Raw genomic sequence first — 21290 nt, 5'->3', positions numbered from 1 at the left:
ACTGAACAGCACAACAAGAGAACTCAAGGAGGAGGTTCTGAAAGGCCTCTGTCAGAGCTTCTCAGCTGTCTGGTTGTGACACTGGCATGTCCGAGATTACGGTGCTTCAACTATGTGACATCAGGGGAGCAAGGAGGAGATTCAGAGGAATCGGGCGGTGCTAGGCTCCTTCACAGTGGGCGTGGCTGGGCTCCTGAAATGTGGGTAACAGCCCCTTGGGCTCCTTACTAGCGTCATTTGCATATATATATATAAAATCTTTTTTTTGACTGAAGAAAAGAACTCAGAGTTACATATGGGAAATGTATATAGTGGACGTGCTAGTGGCGATCTAGCAACACATGTCCTCAGCTCTATAGGCTCTAACTAGCTGACAGAAGGGTGTAACTGTAGGGTGTAAATGAGTTGCTGGCAGTTAATGGTATGTACAGTAGGTGTCTATACGTGTGAACAGCAGGCTTGTCGTGGGAAGAGTGAGAGGTCTTTATACCAAAGGAAAGAAGACTGTGGTCAGAAAGTGGGAAGGATGATTTAATAAAGTTTGAGACTGAGCACTGACGGAAGAAGACTAGATCAAGTGTACTGCCCTGTCCGTGAGTGGCAGAGGAAGTAAGTTGTGATAGGCCAAGAGAGGAGGTTACAGAAAGAAAGTTGAGACTGAAAGGGATATAGGATCATCAATGGGGGTATTAAAATCACCCATAATAAGAGTTGATGATTCAGAAGATAGGAAGTGAGGAAGCCAAGTGGCAAAGTGATCCAGGAATCGGTAGGGGAAGCCTGGGGATGATAGACAACTGAAAATGGCAGGGGGAATGGGCGGAAGAGTCTGATAGTATGGATTTCAAAAGAGGGGAAGAGGGTACAAGGGGAATGACCTGAAATGTGCACTGTGGAGAAAGTACTATGCCTACTCCTCCACCATGCCTGTCATCAGGTCTGGGGGTATGGAAGAAATTAAGTCCACCAAAGGCAGAGGAAGCAGTTTCAGAATGTTGAAGCCAAGTTTCTGCAAAGGCCAGCAGATTGGATTTTCATAGTAACTGTTTTCACTGTTTTCATTGTAATTTTAGAACTCCAAAATTATATATATTTTTTTTAAACATTTACTTTTCACCATTTTTTCCACATTTGCCTAAAATATTTGCATAGTACTTTACATGTGTGGGAAGATGTTACACCCAACAGAAACTACCTCACACGACTGTGAAGTTGGTTGTCACTTGCTCAATCTCATAGGCTCAGATGTGGTTTGGCTCTTCATTATATCAGAGCCTCAAACGAAGGATCTTCTAGTAGGCCACTCACACCCTGTAAACTATGAGACCACATTTTTTCCATTGATTATAGACTGTTGGTATTTTATAATTGGCCAATAAATCTGAATATAACTTTCAAATGTTTTATTGTCATAATCATCTTGTAAAATGAAGTACAGGTTTTAAGGTTGCTGTGTCTCTGTAAGGGTACTTTTACACCTGCGTTGTTTGATTTCGGCAGGCAGTTCCGTTGATCAGGCAAACTGTATGCAAACGCATGTCATTTTTTCAGACTGATCAGGCATTTTTCAGACTGATCAGGATCCTGATCAGTCAGAAAAATGCATTGCGATACCGGATCCGTTTTTCCGGTGTCATCAGGCAAAACGGATCCGGTATATATTCTTTCGCATTTTTAAAGGTCTGGGCATGCTCAGACCGGAGGGATGGATGTGGCATTCCGATATTTTGAATGCCGGATTCTGCACTAATACATTCCTATGGAAAAAAATGCCGGATCCGGCATTCAGGCAAGTCTTTAGTTTTTTTCGCCGGAGATAAAACCGTAGCATGCTACGGTTTTCTCTTTTGCCTGATCAGTCTTAAAGGGCCGATCATAAATCTGACTTGGCTAAAACTGGCTTTAGCCATATGTTAAAGTGGAGTGAGCTGTCAGAGTCATGATAAATCTGGCCCTGTGACTTCTGAGACCCTTCCCAATCATGACAATGAAGGTGATGTAGGATGGCGTTCCTGGTCTTCAGGCTGTGAAGAGAACTTTGTCCAGACACATAGGGACAGATTTATCATGACTCTGACAGCTCACTCCACTTTAACATTTGGCTAAAGTAGTTTTAGCCAAGTCAGATTTATGATCGGCCCTTTAAGACTGTAATAAATGTGGTTTGACGGTAGCAGTTTATCCGTCAGTAAGCAGCTTTACAAAAGTCGCACATCTTTACGAAAAAGTCGCATGTTTTTATGAAAAAGTCGCATGTTCTATTAAAAAGTCTCATAAGATAAGCATGGTCCTCACTGGAGTGAAATTGCGACTTTTTGCGACTTTTTTGCGACTTTTTAAATAGTCCCAATAGTAAATCTGTCTAGCGATTCATTTACATAAGAAAACACGCCCACTTTCAGAAAACTGGCGAGCATAGTGCAGAGCAGAAAAAAGTCGCAAATTTGTGCACAGTTTTAGCGTTTGGGATATTTTTGGGGACTTTTTCACTCTATTATTCTGACCTGAGCTAATGATAAATCTGGCCCATAGACTTCAATAGGGCTACACTGCATTTCCCTGCACAGTATATGGTTGGGGCACCACTGAGTAAGGGAAACACAGTGAAGTGAATGCAGTGTTGGTGGCCCTATCACTCTCAGGATCTCAAAATCCCAGAGTTTGGACCCCCATGATCATTAAGTTATACCATATCCTAGAGTAAAGCCTCCACAATGGAAAATAAAGTGCAGACTTCATTCATTTTTAGATCGAGTTGATGTCCTAGCGAGTTCTGTAAGTGCTTAGCTGCTTTTTGTCTGTTTGCATTTTTTGCCTCTGAAGTAGACTGAAATGATCCTTCTGTCCTGTCTCTTCAAAGCCTCAGACAGCTGCTGTGGCCATCCCCTATGACACTGAAGATCTTCTTGTTCAATTTGGCTAGCCCAACATAAGCTCACCAGAAAGTCAATGCAGGGAAAACTGAGTTGCATTACAGTAAGGAGAGAATCTAGCAACTCAAACGTTATAGCAAATGAGCCTCAGGGATTAGCGAGTTGTCACAGAAAATGTGTTAACTTTTCACATTTTCACAAGTTTATACTAGGCAGAAAAGGCGCATTCATAGTAACAAGCTAAGGAACTATTGCACATATGTTCACATGAAAAAAAAAACGGATACATTTTACACCCCATGGGGGAGATCTATCAAGACTTGTGCAAATAGCAACTAATCAGATTCCATCTTTTTCAGAGTTCCTCTGGAAAATGAACTAATCAATCTAATTGGTTGCTTCTGGAAAATGAACTGATCAATCTGATTGGTTGCTATGGGCAACAAAGCCAGTCTTCTTTTGCATCAGTTTTTATAAATCACCCCTATGCATGAATACAAAGTACAAAAAAAAAAACTTGGGAGATTTCTAAAACTGTCTAAAAGTCAGTCTGTTCCTCTCACCTCGTGTTCATTGCTGGCTGAAGATTTAGGCTAAAATTGCCTATAGTGTGTATCTGCCTTCTAAGCATAAATGACCTAACAAGTTTTTTTTTGTAAAGGAGTATGCTAGACATCAACATTGTTTCTGCACCTCAGATACAGTTGTATGAATGCAAAGCATGTAGTGCATATCCTTGGCCGCTTTTCCATAGTAGTGCTAGTAAGGGATAGGCAGAACCAACAGATAGAATACCAAAGACATAAATGGGTTGTAAAAAATAAAAAAGGGCAAGGAATCTATTCAAATAGTAAAAAAAGGTAATATTTACCATGCTGAACCCTGTTCGCTCTCATTCCTTAACTCCCCGACACTGCAGCCATGACATCATATTTTGGCTGCAGTGATGACATGCCTATATGCTGCACTGGACCACTGCAGCCAACCACTAGCCTTAGAGATATATATGGCACAGACCACTCAGGCCACTGATCTTCTATGGGCATGTCACCGCTACAGTCATGGGTCAGTAAGTAACTTTTTTATTATTGTAATAGATTCCCTGCCTATTTTTTTTATAACAAAAACATAACCTGGACAACTCCTTTAAAGGTACTGTGTCACCAAATATTTTTTCCCTTAATATAGGGGGTGTCCAACTTGTCCTGTCTTATCCATACACAGAGGTGATATAATTACAGGCAGGATTAAAATGACAGATAAGCAAGTAACTGTAGTAAAGTGATCTGTACAGACCAAGAAAAGGCGTCTATTATAAGGCTTAGTGGCCAGTGCGAAAACTGCAGAGTTTTATGGGTTTTGTTTAAATATAGATATTGGCATGGAAAATAAAAATAACATTCTTTAAATTCTTTAAAAATATGTTGAACATAAAAACATAGCGGGTCATTTATCAAACTGGTGTAAAGAAGAACTGGCTTAGTTGCATAGTAACCAATGAGATTCCACCTTTCATTTTCCAAAGGAGCTGTCCAAAATGAAAGGTGGAATCTGATTGGCTGCTATGGGCAACTGAGCCACTTCTACTTTACATCAGTTTGACAAAAGGAACTCAAAAATTTTAAAAATGTTCTGATGACACATTGTGTGGATAGGTGATAAATCTTGATAGCTACAATACTTTTTTTAAACTTAAAGGGTCACTGGGTTTGCAAAAACTTCAGACACGTTCAGACTCTTAGAAAATTGAGAGGCCAATGGGAAGTGTAATGGACCATTGGAGTCATGGATTAGCTCCAAGGATTTGCATGGGAGAAGATGATCAGAAGAAAAGCATAAGCCACTAAGCAGCATGTAAGTGGAGAAGGGTAAAAGTCTTAGAACTTACCTAGATATACTTCTGAAAAAAGAGTCTCTTTTACAGATTCTATACTGATCACTTTAGCTTCGGGAGTCGTGTTTTGACATCTCCCTAGTACAGGGCTAAATATACCCTTTACCCAAAAGTAAAGCAGAAATAAAAAGCCTCCTATTCTATCCAAAACCTTCTCAAATATTAAACCATTCAAATACCATTCATAATCCAGTGTTAGTTCTTAGCCATCATTTTTTTCTTTCTGTTAGTCTGGACTTCAAGAGATGGTGGGTATTTTACTCAATGTAATAGGCAGTGAAATATATTATATATACATCATAATAATAAAAAAGTTATACTCATTGTTCTCTGAACCCATATACCATACATGACCGCTGACCACTGAGGCCAGTCACATGTAGTATATGACATGTCACCACTGTAGTCATGAAAACAAAGCCTAGAATGGAGGAAAGGAGTGGTAACACTGGAATGGAATGTGTTCAGAACAGTGAATTTAAATTTTTTCATTTAGTATCTTACCATGTCTTTTTTACAAGTTATTTTTAACTCAGACAGTCCCTATGAAAGCAAGGTCCAGCACTGTTAATGTCAGTCCATCCTATCTCTTCTCCAATATCAAGCTATTAAGATATCATCAACAAATTTTTCCCTGTGGAAGCCTAGATCAGGGTCAGCAACCTTTGGCACTCCAAACTACAGCTCTCAGTGTGCTTCATTCAATTCATTCAAACATAGATGAGAATTCTTTACGGTAAGAGCATTTGGACTATGGAACTCTCTGCCAGAAGATGTGGTGATGATGAACTAACCAAAAGATTTCAAGAGGGGCCTGGGTGTATTGCTGGAGGGTAATACAATTACAGATTATAGTTACTAGATTTCTGGAGAGGTCATTGATCCAGGGAGTATTCTGACTGCCTGATTCTGGTGAGGAAGGAAGTTTTTCCCCTAAAATGAGGAAAATTGGTTTCTACCTCTTAATGGTTTTTTGCCTACCTCTGAATCAACTTGCAGGATAACAGGCTGAGCTGGATGGACAGATGTCTTTTTTGAGGCTTACAAACTATGTTACTATGTAATTCTATGAAAGATTCTAGAACAGCTGAGCAAATGTGCATGCTGAGAATTATAATTTCGCAACAGCTAAAGTGTCAGAGGTTTGCTGACCCTTGGCCTTGATTGTAAGGTTCTTCTACTCAAGTGGGAGATGATGCCAGATTTCTTCAAGATCATGATCTATCATTGTCAAGTGCCAGTAACTTTCTCTGTCCACCATACCCATTACCATCCACTGCTGAGTCTGAAAGAACACTCAAGAAAGATGGGGCCAGTCCTAAACTGAGCGGTAATTAATGGTTGATTCTGGAGCATTTTCTACAAGCCACCAAGTGGCCTTAAAGGGGTTGTCTCACTTCAGAAAATAGCATTTATTAAGTAGAGGAAGTTAATACAAGCCAATTACTAATGTATTGTGATTGTCCATATTGCTCCCTTTGCTGGCTGGAATAATTTTTCCATAACATTATACACTGCTCGATTCCATAGTTATGACCACCCTGCAATCCAGCAGCGGAGGCCGTGCTTGCACACTATAGGAAAATGCACCAGCCTATGTGCACTCCCACAGTCCCGGCCACCAGAGAGGCCAGTGCTTTTTCCTATAGTGGGCAATGTATAATGTGATGGGAAAATAAATCAAGCCAAGCAATATGAACAATGACAATACATTAGTAAATGTCTTGACTTTCTCTACACGATAAATTCCACTTGCTCAAGTGACATAACCCCTTTAAATTCCAATGCCATCAGTAATAAGTGTATGTGTGAACTTAGTGTGAACTTAATGTTTTTTTTAGTTTATAGTTTTAGCAATTCTATTGACACTGGAATAATATTTTCTTCATGTCCACTTATTCTCTTTAACAGATTACAGAGTTATTAATGTCTACAGCTATGTTCAGCTAAGTAGATAGATAGATACATAGATTATCTGATCATCTCATTTTGTACTGATTCCATAATATATTCTAGAAGGGAATGTTTTACATTACATGGGTTTCATGAAAGAATGAATTGGTTGTTTGATCAAAGGAGATGCACCTTGAGATCAGTCTTCTACTAAATGGACAACCACCTGGTGAAGAGTTCTCGCAGGACATCAAAAGACCTTATTGACATCATCTAAGTGGAAAAGGATTTACAATTGTTCATGCTCCCTGATTTCTGACATTGCTCATATTATAAACACAGTATCAGGTTAAGAGTAAGGCACTAGAGGATGACTGTTTGCTTCAAGTGAGCGCCACACTGCAAAATGACCTTGTCATAGAGCTGCCACTACAAATATATCACTGTTTCATGGATCACAAAGTCATCTTTTTAAGGCAGCACCTTATGCCCCTAATACTCAGTGCTTCTGTAAAACTATGAAGTATTTGAAAACTTCAAATATTAAAGGCAGTATTTTTGGATTACACAAAATATAGCTTATTAACTATTATTACTATTATTATTAGTGTTAAGTGAAGCATTCAATGTGGAATTTGGTCTATAGTTTAGGAAAGCTTCGATTTGAAACGAATCCGAATTGTCTCGCGCTTCGTGGTAACGAATCAGGTTTTCCTAAAATAGCGGCTGCACGTGTTACAAAGCAAAAGTGTAGAGAAGACAAGCCCAGGAACACAGGATCACCCATAATGCCGCTCAGATAGCCATGTGATTTCACAGCCCTATAAAATCCTCATCCCGTGCAGTCTCTGAGCATAGGGAGAGACATGGCGAGCACTCATGTGCTAGGGACAGTGTTGCTGAAAACGATTAATAGAAGACTAATGGATAGGGAGAGTGCAGGGAGAGTGCAGGGAGAGTGCAGAGAGAGTGCAGGGAGACTTATGCTGCGTCAGTTTTATATATTTATTCTTACATTTACTTATTCCTACATCAGCCATAAACTATGGGGGGGGGAGCTGTCTTAATGATGACCATCCTATTTTTTTGTTGGCTTTACTTCCCAGAAAAATCAGCCAGATGCAGAGAGAGGAGGAGCTGGATGTTCCTGATGACATATTCTCATTGATATTAGATGATGTGGAAAAGAAGCAAAAGCAGAAGGAGGTCTCCCACCTGTGGGAAAGGAGAGCTCTGGGGTTGGAGAAATGGGTATGCCAGAGCTCATTAATATTCTGTGTTTACTGTCAAATAACCTGCAGGAGATTGCAGGCAAGAGCAGCAATAATATGTATATTGTCTCCCCACCTAACCAGCCAAACCTCAACCAGCCACAGCCCCTGTTTAAAGGTGCTGCGCGGCCATTAACAATGAAGAAGGACTACACAGTGCGATCTTCATTATTAAATGAAAGGCAGCTGCAGGCTAATTGGCCACGCAGATCTTTACCGCAGCACGGCCGCTCCGTGTGGCCGTACCCTAAGGCAGAGTGGCCTGGGTATACCTGGTTTATAGCGATTTGTGATTAATTAATTCAGAACAAATCTAATTTGTTGGCGAACTTCGGCAAAGTTGCCAAATCAAATTTTTTTAAACTTCAGTCATCTCTAATTATTCTTATTATATTACCAAAATCATAACCAGGACACATATCTTCATTAGAGATTATAACAAGATGTATTTCTTTTGCTTGGTATCAGGATTAAAGAGGTTGTCCAGGATTTTACAAGTGATGGTCTATCCTTATTCAGCTCACAGCTATCCCTTCCAACTCCAGCATAATCTTACATGGGTTTTCAGATGGGAGAAGAAAATAAGCCCCTGCCAGTGGCTTATCTCTTATGGCAAAGAATCGAGCATGATGAAATTATCTGCTGTTGGCCGATGTTTACTTAATGTGGATGGAAACCCATAAGACTATGCAATTATATCACCAAGCTATGATCACTGCAATGATTCCGGTATGCAAATCAGCTCTCTTTAAAAAAGAAAAGAAAGCTGAGCCTCGAATGCTACTAGATATAAGGACACTAATAAGCCTCATTCACACGTCCGTGTCCGTGCTCAGATCTGTGAGCAGGTGGTCAGTGATGCATCTGTGAAGCTGTCCGTTAAGGATCTGTGTTGGGTCCGTGTGTCCGTATTTTGCTGTCCGTGTTGCATCCGTGTTTCACTGACACTCAACAGCTGAAAAATCATTTTCAAAGAATCTCTTCTTAATGATCTGTAAAAACATGGATGCAACACGGGTGGCATCCGTGGTTTTCACGGATCCATAGACTATAATAGGCTTGACGGACAAAATAGAGCAAGTATCCGTGCTAAAAAAATGCACTCACGGACCATGTTAAAACACTGATGTGTGAATACATACATTAAAATCAATAGGGACGCGTGCTGTCCGTGGAGAACAAGTGCAGCACACGTCCGTGAAACACTGACGTGTGAATGAGGCTTTAGGGATGAGCAAATTGAATTTGTTATGAATTTCACAAAAAATAAATTTCAGAAATGTTGCCATGTGCAAGATCTACAGGATTAAAAATAAGCCGTGGACGTTTTATGGTTTTTGTTTGGATATGGAAAATTAAGAGTATCATCCAAAATGAAATAAAAAATATGTTAAACATAAAAACATGACTTAAATAATGGGTAATTTTCGGATGCAGTTGCTGCAATACCCCTTAGTGGATTCTGCTGCTTTTACGGAACTGATGGAGTGTGTTCAGCCTCCCTGGAAGATATCTAGCTGTACTTGTACTCTGATATGATGTAGAACATGGACTGTTCCTTGCGTTTGTCGCTGTGCGGCAAGGTGCACGCCACGGTGCACGCCACGGTGGAAACCTGGATAAGCTGTTACAGGCAAGAATAGTACACGTCTTTAACAGCCCACTGGGTCAATGTTTTTCACGGCAGTGGCAAGGCAGCACCGCAGTAACAAGGCCACGTCCTATTGATATCCGCGTTTGTGTTCATCTGGTTCCAACAGCAACCACTTACAGTATCTCCTCTTCCACGTTCTCCTCCATGGACATCGTCTCATTCCACTCCTTCTCCTTCCTATCATATTAGTAAAGTAAAGCAATGCCATGCCATGTTAGAGCTGATCAAACTGGGTAAGGCATTTAGAAACAATTTCAGGAACATTGTGGCCACACTGCATTTGGGGGAAATAACACATGTCGTGTGCATGGTGCATATGTTAAATTTAATCATGCAATGCTTTTTGAAAAAGTACAGGGCACAGGGTGCTGGCCATGTCCAGAAGACTGTCTTCCCATTTCAGCAATTGTTATGTGGCAAGGAACACTCTACTGGACTTAGAGCAACAGAATGGTCTGCCATTGCACCTTGATCCGTGACATTCCAATTCAATGAAATTCTCCCTTGCATATGCTAGAGCAGTGATGGTGAACCTTTCACAGACCAAGTCCACAAACTGCAACCCAAAACCCACTTATTTATCGCAAAGTGCCAATACAGCAATTTAACCTGAAAATTATAGTCCAATATATTGTATCTTCCATGTACTTTATCATTTATCTATAATAGCCTGACTACATTCAATGCGCTGCCTGACCACTTCATAGTGCGCCCTGCGCTGATGAATGGCAGAAAAGTCTATGGCATATTGGTTTGCCACCACTGGGCTAGAGCATCTGTACAGGCAGTGTAAAGAGGTGAATGATTTTATCATGCACCAGACCACCTCAGCAGGGAGCATGTGTTATTCTGATGTAGGCAGTGGTTTATCACATATTTAGGCCCTTTGAGGAGGCCACTAGATTTGTCAGTAGGGTCAACTGCGCCATCAACAATGTCATCCCGCTGATATCTAAGAGCAGACGCTTATACTGTTTTAGCAATGGACGGTGGAAGAGCAGCTAATGCATCTTGCTGGCCAAGGTTGAAGAGCTACCACTGGTGGAGGAGCAGCAGGAGGAGGAGTCGCTTGTTCAGGAGCAAAAATCTGATGATGATGAGGACCCTGGCTGTGATAACTGATCATCTCAGTAGGTGCGGAGCCAGAAAGTACTGGGCATGTTGTGACCGTTGCAGCCAATCACATATACAGCTACATCACCACCATTTTTTTTTTTCCATTTGTAACTTGGACAATCCCTTTACGTTTTAACTATCTGCTGTTATATATATGTTGCTTTCGTCTATGACAATATACAATATGCACACTGCAACAATATGGACATGCTACGCTATCAGCTCTAACAGCACAAAAATATGTATTCTACCTTCTTTATTTCTATTACAATCATACTAGCAATGCAAATTATAACAATGGTAATCAAAGTCACACTATGGGTCTATTCACACAGCACTTTTAGTGTACATCAGAGGTATTTTTGTGTGAGGATTTATTAATGTATATCTTCAGTGGATGCCTCCAATGTATGCCACTGAACAGTGGCATGCATGTTTTGGATCTACTGATTATGGATCATGACAGATCAGTGGTAATGTGGAACCACTGTGCCAAGTAACTGGTTTTACATTGGGCCAAACCTTAAGGGCTTTATTCCGTCGCCTTCCTGGTATTTACCCTTTAACCCCTATACAGGGATGTGGACTTTGCTGCAGGTTAGTGACCAAACTGCTACCTCCTGGGATGGTCCCAGTGTACTTTGAAGCTGAGCCTCATACTCAGGAACACAGGCAGTATCAGGAGACACAAAAAACCACAGGCTCAGGCCTCATGCACACAACAGTTGTTTTCTGCGTTCGCTAAAAAAAAAGCGGCATCCGTTTTTTTTTTGGAGGATCCGTTTTTTTCCACAGATCCCTTGTAAAAAATGCCTATACTTGTCGGCAAATGTGAAAAAAGTAGGACATGTACTATTTTTTTTTTTTGCTGAAGGGAAACACGGACAATGGACGCGGAACACAAACTGATGACCCATCAGCATTTTTTTGCTGACCCATTGAAATGAATGGGTCCCCATCCTATCCACAAAAAAACAGAACGGAGGCCGAGAAAAACAACTGACGTGTGCATGAGGCCTCAGTCTGAACAGGACTAGGAAGACTAGAACAAGAGCAGGAACACCAGACTGGATGACAAAACATGAACAGAACTAGGAGGAGAGACATACATGATGGTCATGTTCACATCACAAATATCAGTGGCCAGTACGCACGAGACAGAGGCAGGTGTGCGCTGTCATACCGACACATGGCCCTAGATACACACCACCAGCCCACACAGCATACAATGGAACACATAAACAGATATCATAACAATGCATCACTCATAGCCCATGTTGAAAAGAATATATACCATGTGCTATATGTTTTTGCAGCATACCTCTGTATTACTTACTGTATTATGTACTAGTACAGCAACCTGCGCTATTTCATCCAGCTGAAAAAAATTGTATACTGACCTATACCAACTCAAATGAGACCAAAAGTACACAATTTTAGCCTTTAGCCTTGCTTGAATGGGGCCTACGGACACATTTGGCAAATACGCTAGGACTTTTACTGGTGCACACGACAAGCGTACACCCCAAACGCAGTGTAAATTCAGCCTACCACTTATGGCTACTGCATGGGACATAGTAGAAGTGATCCAGAACTCTATAGATGCCAAATATAGGACACACAATGTTATCAATGGACTTGTGACTCAGTCATCAGTGTCTGTTCACCCACTTTACACCGCACCAGTGGGAGAAATGGAGACCAGGGTGACCTACAGCTTTATAAGGTAAGTATATAGGGGCTTTCCCACAATATAAAGTTATCAGGTATATGATTGTGAGGGTCTGATGGCTAGGAACCCCACGGATCATGAGGGGGTCCCATGTTACCATATGTATAAAATGGTAGTGTACTCAGGAATCCCCGACAGTCCCGTAGAAACTGAATGGAGTAGCAGTGTGCACACTCGACCTGCTGCTCCATTAATTTGGGCGAAGAGGATCCCTATTCTTGTGAACGTGGGAGTCCCAGTGGTCAGACCTCCACCAATCATACAGTATACTTATCTCCTCTCCTGTGGATAGGAGAAGTTGTTGGAAAACCTCTTATCTAAATGATGAATAAAAGCTCTACATTTTTATGACATCTATAAGTAAGAAACGTCAACATTAGAAAACATGTAAAACCAAATATATTTTTGATAACCGTAAACCCCCCCAAAAATCGAGCCATTTGATAAAAAGATTTCTGCAATTAAGAGTCAGAAGACATCCTGATCCTCTGTCTCTAACACTTTGCCATATGCCACAGACTGAACAGAAGGTCACAAGTACAGAGCACATGGGGAGAGGAATCTGCGAATCCCTTTAGACTGTGACATTTGATATCTTTTATGATTTTAACATATTGATTGAGAAGTCAAGATGGAGAAGAGGTACAAACCTTTTTATTTGAAAAGCACACAGTTCTAACCACTGTGCTGGTATCTACTGACTTCTTAAAGGGATATCCTGTGGAAATGCTATCAATATTTAAGATCTGAATAACGCTTTAAGGGAAGTGTGCAAAATTAGATGTATGTGTTTTATCTGTAGGGGGTTATAAATTATGTACAGTCTTCAGAAATGCAAATCAACAAAGAGGAGTGAAATACATTCCTAGATCCTAGACTGTTTTAAAAATTACCAAGAGGTGGCACAAAAAAACTAAACACATCTTGAAATTAGTTAGAAAACACATAATTATGGGAAAACTGTTATTATATAATATACTATGAAAATTATAGTTTCAGTTGCTATATAGTGCAAGGAAAAACATAATTATGGGAAACGTGTTATTATATAATACAGGTGAAACTCGAAATAATATCGTGTTATTTCAGTAATGCAACTAAAAAGGTGAAACTAACATATGAGATAGACTCATTACATGCAAAGCGAGATATTGCAAGCCTTTATTTGTTATAATTTGGATGATTATGGCTTACCGCTAATGAAACCCCAAAGTCACAATCTCAGGTGCCCTTTGCTCAGGGGGTATGGATTAATTAGCTGACTAGAGGGTGACACTGTGCCTAGAATATTGAACCTTTTCACAAAATTCTAATTTTAAGCTGCATTACTGAAATAAATGGACTTTTGCACGATATTCAGATTTTTCGAGTTTCACCTGTATATTCTGAAAACGATAGCTGTAGTTCAAACAATTCCACTGTATTTAAAGGGGATTTCTAGGAATAACTAACTTTTAAGTGATGCTCGCAGCCTGCCTCCATTGGTGAAAGATCCATACTTACCTTTTCCCTGTCGCTTCAGTCCTATACGTTACCAATAACTAACTTTTATGAGATGCTCTGTAGCTATTGTATGCAGCCCATGGCTAGGGCTGCATGGATTGTCAGACAGTTCACTTTTAATATGTAGAGGTGTCCTGCTTATATTGCTACTCAAGACTACCCGACTGGTACAGCAGATATACATTCAGTCTTGACCATATCATATTGATGGGGTTATCTGGTTCTATAGAAATGAGGCTAAACCTTGCAAATTACCATGATTCAATACAAAAATTATACTATCATTACACCTCAGCAGCATAAGACTATATTCACACTCCTTTTATTGTCTACATATATATGGAAAGTCTTCCAACTTATACATGAAACATATGGTCTCAACATACTGTATTTTTCGCTTTATAAGAAGCAGTTTTTTCCCCCAAAAGTGGGGGGAAATGGCAGTGTGTCTTATGAAACAAATACTAATGAGTGCTCTTATTAAAGAAGCACTCATTAGTATGCAGGAGGCGCAGGGAGCAGTGAGTGGAGAGCTACTAGCGCTGGCTATACTCACTGCTCCCTGGTCTTCTTAAGGGCGCTGCACTGAGCTGGACTATGGACTGTGTTACATCAGATCACAGTGCAGTGCCATGCCCAGAAGAAGACTAGGGAGCAGTGACCAAAGTCAGCGCTAGACCAGGGAGTGGTGAGTGCAGGAAGAACTGGATCTGCAGAGTGGCGGCACTGTCCAGAGCAGGCGAAGTAAGTTGGGGGTTCAGTCTTGCTTCTGCACTTATTTACAGGGTTTAGGTTTGTATTTATAAAGTCTGGTGTCTGTATTTATCTAGGATGCCTCATATAAGTTGAGTGTAGAATGTATGGACTTCTAGGATAATCCTGCCCCACAATCGATACTCAAAACCCATGTCTACCACCCGAACAACCATAAACCTAACCCAAACATACCAACACCATACACTCTAAGTTTTACCATCTCATTTGGGGTCTGCATTTATACGGTGTCTGGTTAGGAGACTTATGAGATTAGGGTGTTGTAGGTCTATATTTGTTTAGGAGTTATGGTCTGGGGTCTATATTAATTCTCAAATTCATTTGTTCTCAGGTCTGATCTGGAATCTCCATGAATTTAGGGGTCCTGGTCTTGGTCCTGAATTTATTTAAGGATCTGAAGTCCAAATGTAATTGCTCTGAGGTGAGAAAAAGTTTGGGAAGAGCCCAGGAAGAGCCCAGCCGTTTTGTTCTACTTGATTCGCCTCTGAGCATAATGTGTTTTTACAACAATAAACAGCAAGGCCAGATCCTTTTGTAGAGCACATCATAGCTACTCCTGACTGCCATGATTTTATTTTCTGCATAAGTAAAATAGTATAGGCAGTAAAGCCCCTTTCACACGAGCAAGTTTTCAGTGCGGGTACAATGCGTGACTTGAACGCATAGCACCGGCACTAAATCCTAACCCATTCATTTTAATGGGTCTGTGTACATGAGCGTTTTTTTTTTCACACATCATTTCTGTGTTGCGTTAGAATCGCAGAATGTTCTATATTCTGCATTTTTCGCGCAGCCCTGGCCACATAGATGTAAATGGGGCTTCAGTGAAAAACGCATTGCATCCGGATGTAATCTGGATGCAATCCGGATGCAATGCGTTTATCACTGATGTTTGTTAGGAGATGTTTGTAATTCTTCAGGGGTTTTTTCACGCGCGTGAAACACGCCTCAAAACCGGTTGCTCCCACATGAAAAAAACTGAAACACTGAATGCAATTGTAGACAAAACTGACTGAACTTGTTTATAAAAATCGTGCGAGTTTCACTGAACGCATCCTGAACACATCGCGAGAGAATCTGTAACGCTTATGCGAAATGGGCCTAAAGCGTGCTGTTAATAAGGGGGTTAGCGTTGGATAAAACAGTTGTGTGGTGAAGAAGAGTTGCCTGTGAACAGCTCTATGTTTTGTTTTATGTGTGTCTGTATGTCTCAGTGTATATGTGTCAATGTTTGTACATGTGTGACTATTTGTGTATGTCAGGATGTATATATGTGTGTATTTATGTCAGTAAGTGTATGTTAATATCAGTGTATTTATTTGGATAGAAGTATTTATGCCTTTGTGTATCGCAGTATCAAAAATGAGCTCTTAGCTCATAAATGGCCAAGTCCAAAGAGATAAGAAGTCAGGGGCTCAATATAGTAGTCCTAGGAGTATTTGCTCCACCTTCATTGTTGTAGGACATTGAAGCAGGCATTGTTATGCTGTTTGTCCAGGATCAGAATAGGATTCATCTTTTTGGAAATAAATCACCTCAAGCCAGACCTAAGACATTAGATAAATGTCAAACGATCATGTCAATTCGGCAGGACCAGCTAACCATTTAGGGCCGGCTCCCAGTTTTTGACAACGACAGATGTAGGGGGGGATAAGGATGGGCACTTAGATTTCAATTGCCCAATCCTTTTGTTCTTGGGAAGAAAATCTTCTGCCAGAGGTGTCTGCTAGCATTTTCCTGCCCATTCAGGACACATACATGCTCAGTAGATGGGGAGTGAGGAAGGGTTGGGGGAGATACAGGTAGCTGTTGGCTGTACACTCTAATATCTAATGTCCTTAGTCAAAGAGAAAAACAAACAGTGATAAAAAAAAAAATGTTCATCTCATCATCAATTAGTTGGTAGCTTTCAATAAACACAACTTCACAGGATATATATTTTTCCCCAATTTTTTTTTTCAGGCTGTCAGTGAAGTGAATTATTAATCTGCAAACAAGACTTGTTAGACCTATCAGCCAGTGATGCTGCCGCACCTTCATAACTGCAGTCTAACGTGTAGGCATAGCAAGTGTGCTAATGCTGATCTGCCTGCGATTAAACTGGAGAATCAGCAGGGATCGTCTCGTTGTGCTTACAGATGTCTCATTCTTACTGGCGATGCCATTTTCAGATGCCTAAGCACTTAGTAACCCTGAAACAGTATTCTGTACTTTTGTACGTATAGACAGTCCCCCATGACAGATGCTGGTTGAGATAAAAAATATATAAATCACAAGTTATACTCAATCTTTTCCTCATGTTTCTTTATGAATACAAACAGATCTACTGTATGCACGATCAACATGTCTTACAGCAGCAGCTGAGCAGAATAATATATAGTTTTGCAGGAAAAGATTCAGCATAACCTATCATTTATTTCTGCTCAAATCAGTTTATGGGCAGTCCAGTGGGCAGAGTGACTTAAAAGGGTTTTTCTGAGATTTTGATACTGATGACCTATCCTCTGGATAGGTCACCCGTATCTGATCGGTGGGGGTGTAACACCTGGGACCCCCACAGATCAGCTGTCTGAGAAGGCACCGGCGCTCCTGTGAGAGCTGCTGCCTTCTCGCAGCTTACCAAGCACATGTATATACATGTATAGCGGCTGTGCTTGGTATTGCAGGTCAGTCCCTTTCACTTGAATGGGGCTGAGCTGCTCATAGGCCTTGTGACCGATGAATGTGTCATCACCGGCCCAGGGAAAGAAGCGAGAAGGCCGCAGAACTCACAGGAGCACTACTGCCTTCTCTAAAAGCTGGGGTCCTGGGTGTCGGACCCCCACCAATCAGATCCTTGGGATAGGTCAACAGTATAAAAATCTCAGAAAATCCCTTTAAGGACTGATAGCCTTCCCAGCATGATCATGCATATAGATATAACAGTCAATCAGTAAGTAGAACCACCCACTGGACTCCTAAGCTCACAGTGAGCAGGAATTAAATACAACATACAAATATTTTTCTCAACAAACTATATCAATCTTCTCAGTTACTCCAACTCTATAATAATAATGAAGCCTTTAGATAGATATGATTTCATGCATACATAAATTTGGGTGAAATATTTACTTCAACTTGTAATTAATTTTAATCTCCACTGATTCTGGGCTTAGGAGTCCGGTGGGCATTCCTACACAGTGACTGACAGCTGAAACTGTTTAAAGTGCTAAAATGTATGACGTTCAAACATAAAAACTGAATAAATTCTAACGGTGTCATGTGAAACCAGGAACAGGCATGAATAACAATACATTATATAAAAAAAAATTCCTACCTGAAGGAAGCAGTGTCCTATGGTGGAATGTTCCTGCAGGGTTACGTTGTAGAACTGTTGCAAGAAAATGGGTTCATTGTCATTGACATCCTCGACCATTATAGTCACAGGACAAGTGGTGGACAGTGGAGGAATACCATGGTCAGTAGCTACAACAGATAAGTTCAATTCAGTCTCTGCCTCATAGTCAAGTGTTTTGTTAATGCTGAGAACCCCTGTATGTGGGTCCAACATAAAGGCTGAAGAAGTAGAACTGTCCTGAAGAGTATAGGTGATCCAAGAATTTGGACCATCATCGTCCAAGTCTAGGGCACTAAGGGTAAGTACTGCAGTACCAGCAGATGCAGCTTCTGAAACTGTGGCATGGTATCCTTCAGGGTGAGCAAAAACAGGGGTCTCATCGTTTACATCTGTGACAGCAACAAGTAGTGTTTTCAGAGTATGTAGAGGAGGAGAACCTGAATCTCTAGCAAGCAGTTTTAGCTCATATATATCCTTCTGCTCACGATCCAGGGGAGCTTCAACACACAAAAAGTATAGTTGAGGTGCAACAGAACGAAGAGAAAAAGAGCCATCAGAACCTTCCAAATTCAGAAACACCTGTTGTGGTCCATCCACATTAACATATTCAATCTTTTGTTGTTCCTGCATTATGTTTCTATGTAGTTTACTTGTCTCCTCATTAGTGTTAGGTGTTGTATCTAATAGTGAATGTCTCATTATGCCATCATATTCTTCCAGTGTATCACTATGCAGGGTTGTATCTGCTTGCCCCCCTCTTTCTTGACCTTCAGTTATTGACAAAGGAACATCCTGAAGCTGTAAGTCAGGGTCAGATACAGAAATTCTTGCAAGATACTCTCCAACCCTTGCTCCCTCTGATATTTCAGGGCGTCCACTTTCAGTAAGTAGTGTAATTTGTATTTGGGGTTTGTTATCATTAACATCAAGAACTTTTATTACAACAAGGACACTTGCCACTTCCGGTTGTGATCCCCCATCTTTGGCTTGTACCACAAGTTGATGAAAAGCCTTTTGTTCTCTGTCCAAGGGTCGATTAACCCTTACTACACCACTGGTTTCTTCAACAAAAAAGTTGCCCTCATCAGATCGTAGAGTGTACTTCACCTCCCCATTGCTACTTAAGTCTGGGTCAGTTGCATGGACTGTGCAAATTGGTGTACCTACTGGAGCATTTTCCCACACCCATCCTTTATACTCAGACTGGTCAAAGGCTGGAGGGTTGTCATTTGCATCCATCACTGTGATGTCTATTAAAAGTCTTCCAGTTCTACGTGGATATCCTCCATCAAAAGCTTCAACTTCCAGTTGATACCTGTCAAGCTCCTCCCTATCTAACCAATGCACTAACACAAGATCCAGGGGGTGAAAGTTAAAATGCAAAGATGACTCTTCTAATTCCTGCTTTTCATGTGAACCTGCTGGGTTACTATTTTCCCTGCCATACCATTCATAAAGATGAGTCTGTGCATCAGGACTATGGTCTTTTATTGTAAATTCTTGCTGCAGCCCATGTGTACCTGTCCCATAGGTTATGCCTTCTACATGCTCAGACTCAACATCCTTATGTTCTAATTCACTATAAGACTTCATTGCAACATCTGCACCCCTGTGTTTTGCTTGTAACCCTTCACTAGTCTCATTTATAAAGTCTGAGAGATTTAAATTCAATTTATCATATACATTGTCCTGCCCAAACGTGTCATGTTCTTGCCATTCCTGGACATCTGGTCTTTCTCTAGGAACCTTCTCATTCACCCTTACATTCTTTTCAGCCTGACCCCAAACTGCAAAATCTTTATCAGCACCCATAGCAGATTTGTTTGCTCCATACCTGATGATGAAGGCACTTCCTTGGCTGCCCCTAATCAAAGAGTAACCTCTCAGACCATATTCCCCAGTGTCTGGGTCTCTGGCTTCAGGTAACCTAAATGTGGTTCCAGGTGGTGTCAGTTCAGATATTTGTAGTTTCAGCGATTCTACAGGAAAGGTTGGTGAGTGATCATTAACATCTTGCACCTTGATCTCTACCTGGACAACATCTCCTAGCAAAGTGGCAGCCACAAAGCTGTAGCGTTGTCTTTGCTCCCTGTCCAGAATTCTTAATGTCCTCACAATGCCAGTCTCAGTGTCAATGTGAAAGTCCCTCAGCACTGGAGACTCTCCATCCTCCTCAGATAGGAAAAAGCCTTGACCTGGGCTCCCTTCTGGCAGTCCAGCACGGATATCCCCTACTAAGGTTCCTGGTGGCAGTCCTTCATCCACTGACAGGCTGAGATTGTGCACCTGAGCTCTGCAGCAAGTGCCCATACAGAGCAGCATCAGCAGTAGAGGCAATGAATGGCAGCAGCAGCATCCCATCACTTTATCACCTCTACCTCTGCACCTTCTGACTGGCATCCTCTCAATGTAAAACACTCAGTCTCCAAAAGGCTCTGTCAGTGCCATGCATATGCATACACGTCTTCTGTGCCAGTCTGTATGAGGCAACACTTTTATCCTCAGAGTGAAGGGCAGGAAACATCCAGACTATCCTCTCTTAGGTCTGCAGCACATATTTAAAATCAAGGACTGTTCTTAAGGTCCAGATGACCTGGCAGCCTGTGTTAGATTAATGCTTAGATCCAGAAGAATAACTCCCTCCTTCCTGGAAGAAATGCAGTATCCTGTCTCCCGTATTGTCCTAAGTGCAATGAAGAAGAAGAAGAAAAAAAAACCTTCAATATTTCCATTCACATCTGGTTTTCTTCTGCTGGATCTCTGTCCTTTCCCATAGACTCAGGTGCATGCTCTGTATTATTGCATGCTGATATTGTCAATAGGAAAATGATATAATCCTCTGGAGCAAAGATAAGAGAGGAAAAAAGAAGCAGGAAAAGTTGATGTGAATAACAAGTGTGTGAGTGTGGCAGCAGCAGCAGCAGCAGCCTGGTCCCTGCAGTGCTGCCTCCTCCCAGTACAATGTAGAGTGCCTCTCTGCTCTGCCTGTCTAGAGCTGTGCCTTCTCCTGATCATGTGATCCCAGGCAAGGGCAAAGCCTTCTCCTAGCATTGCACTGCAGCAAGCATCTGCTCTGACTATCCCTCACTGCAAGCACTACAGCACCGGCAGCCCCTCCTGCAGTGTATAGTTAGAAAGAAGTATGGTATATAACCAGTGCAGCCTCTCATCATACCCTATATACACTACAAAGTATAGATTGCAGAAGGTGGCTAGCTTTCTTATGTGGGAATATTTGATATT

General features: G+C 41.2%; 1 protein-coding gene across 1 annotated transcript in view; it reads right to left on the bottom strand.

Moving 5' to 3' along the window:
- DCHS2 (dachsous cadherin-related 2) overlaps window positions 1–20965 on the bottom strand; it is a 394236-nt gene extending 373271 nt beyond the window's left edge. The window contains exon 1 of the mRNA XM_044300255.1: window positions 18027–20965. Within this exon, the coding sequence (XP_044156190.1) occupies window positions 18027–20447 (2421 nt within the window). The 5' untranslated portion in view covers window positions 20448–20965. The remainder of the gene's footprint in view (window positions 1–18026) is intronic.
- Between the last annotated feature and the right edge of the window lie 325 nt (window positions 20966–21290).

Source organism: Bufo gargarizans, chromosome 1, assembly GCF_014858855.1.
Source record: "Bufo gargarizans isolate SCDJY-AF-19 chromosome 1, ASM1485885v1, whole genome shotgun sequence".
Lineage (NCBI taxonomy): Eukaryota > Metazoa > Chordata > Amphibia > Anura > Bufonidae > Bufo > Bufo gargarizans.
This window is presented reverse-complemented; position numbering and strand designations above follow the sequence as displayed.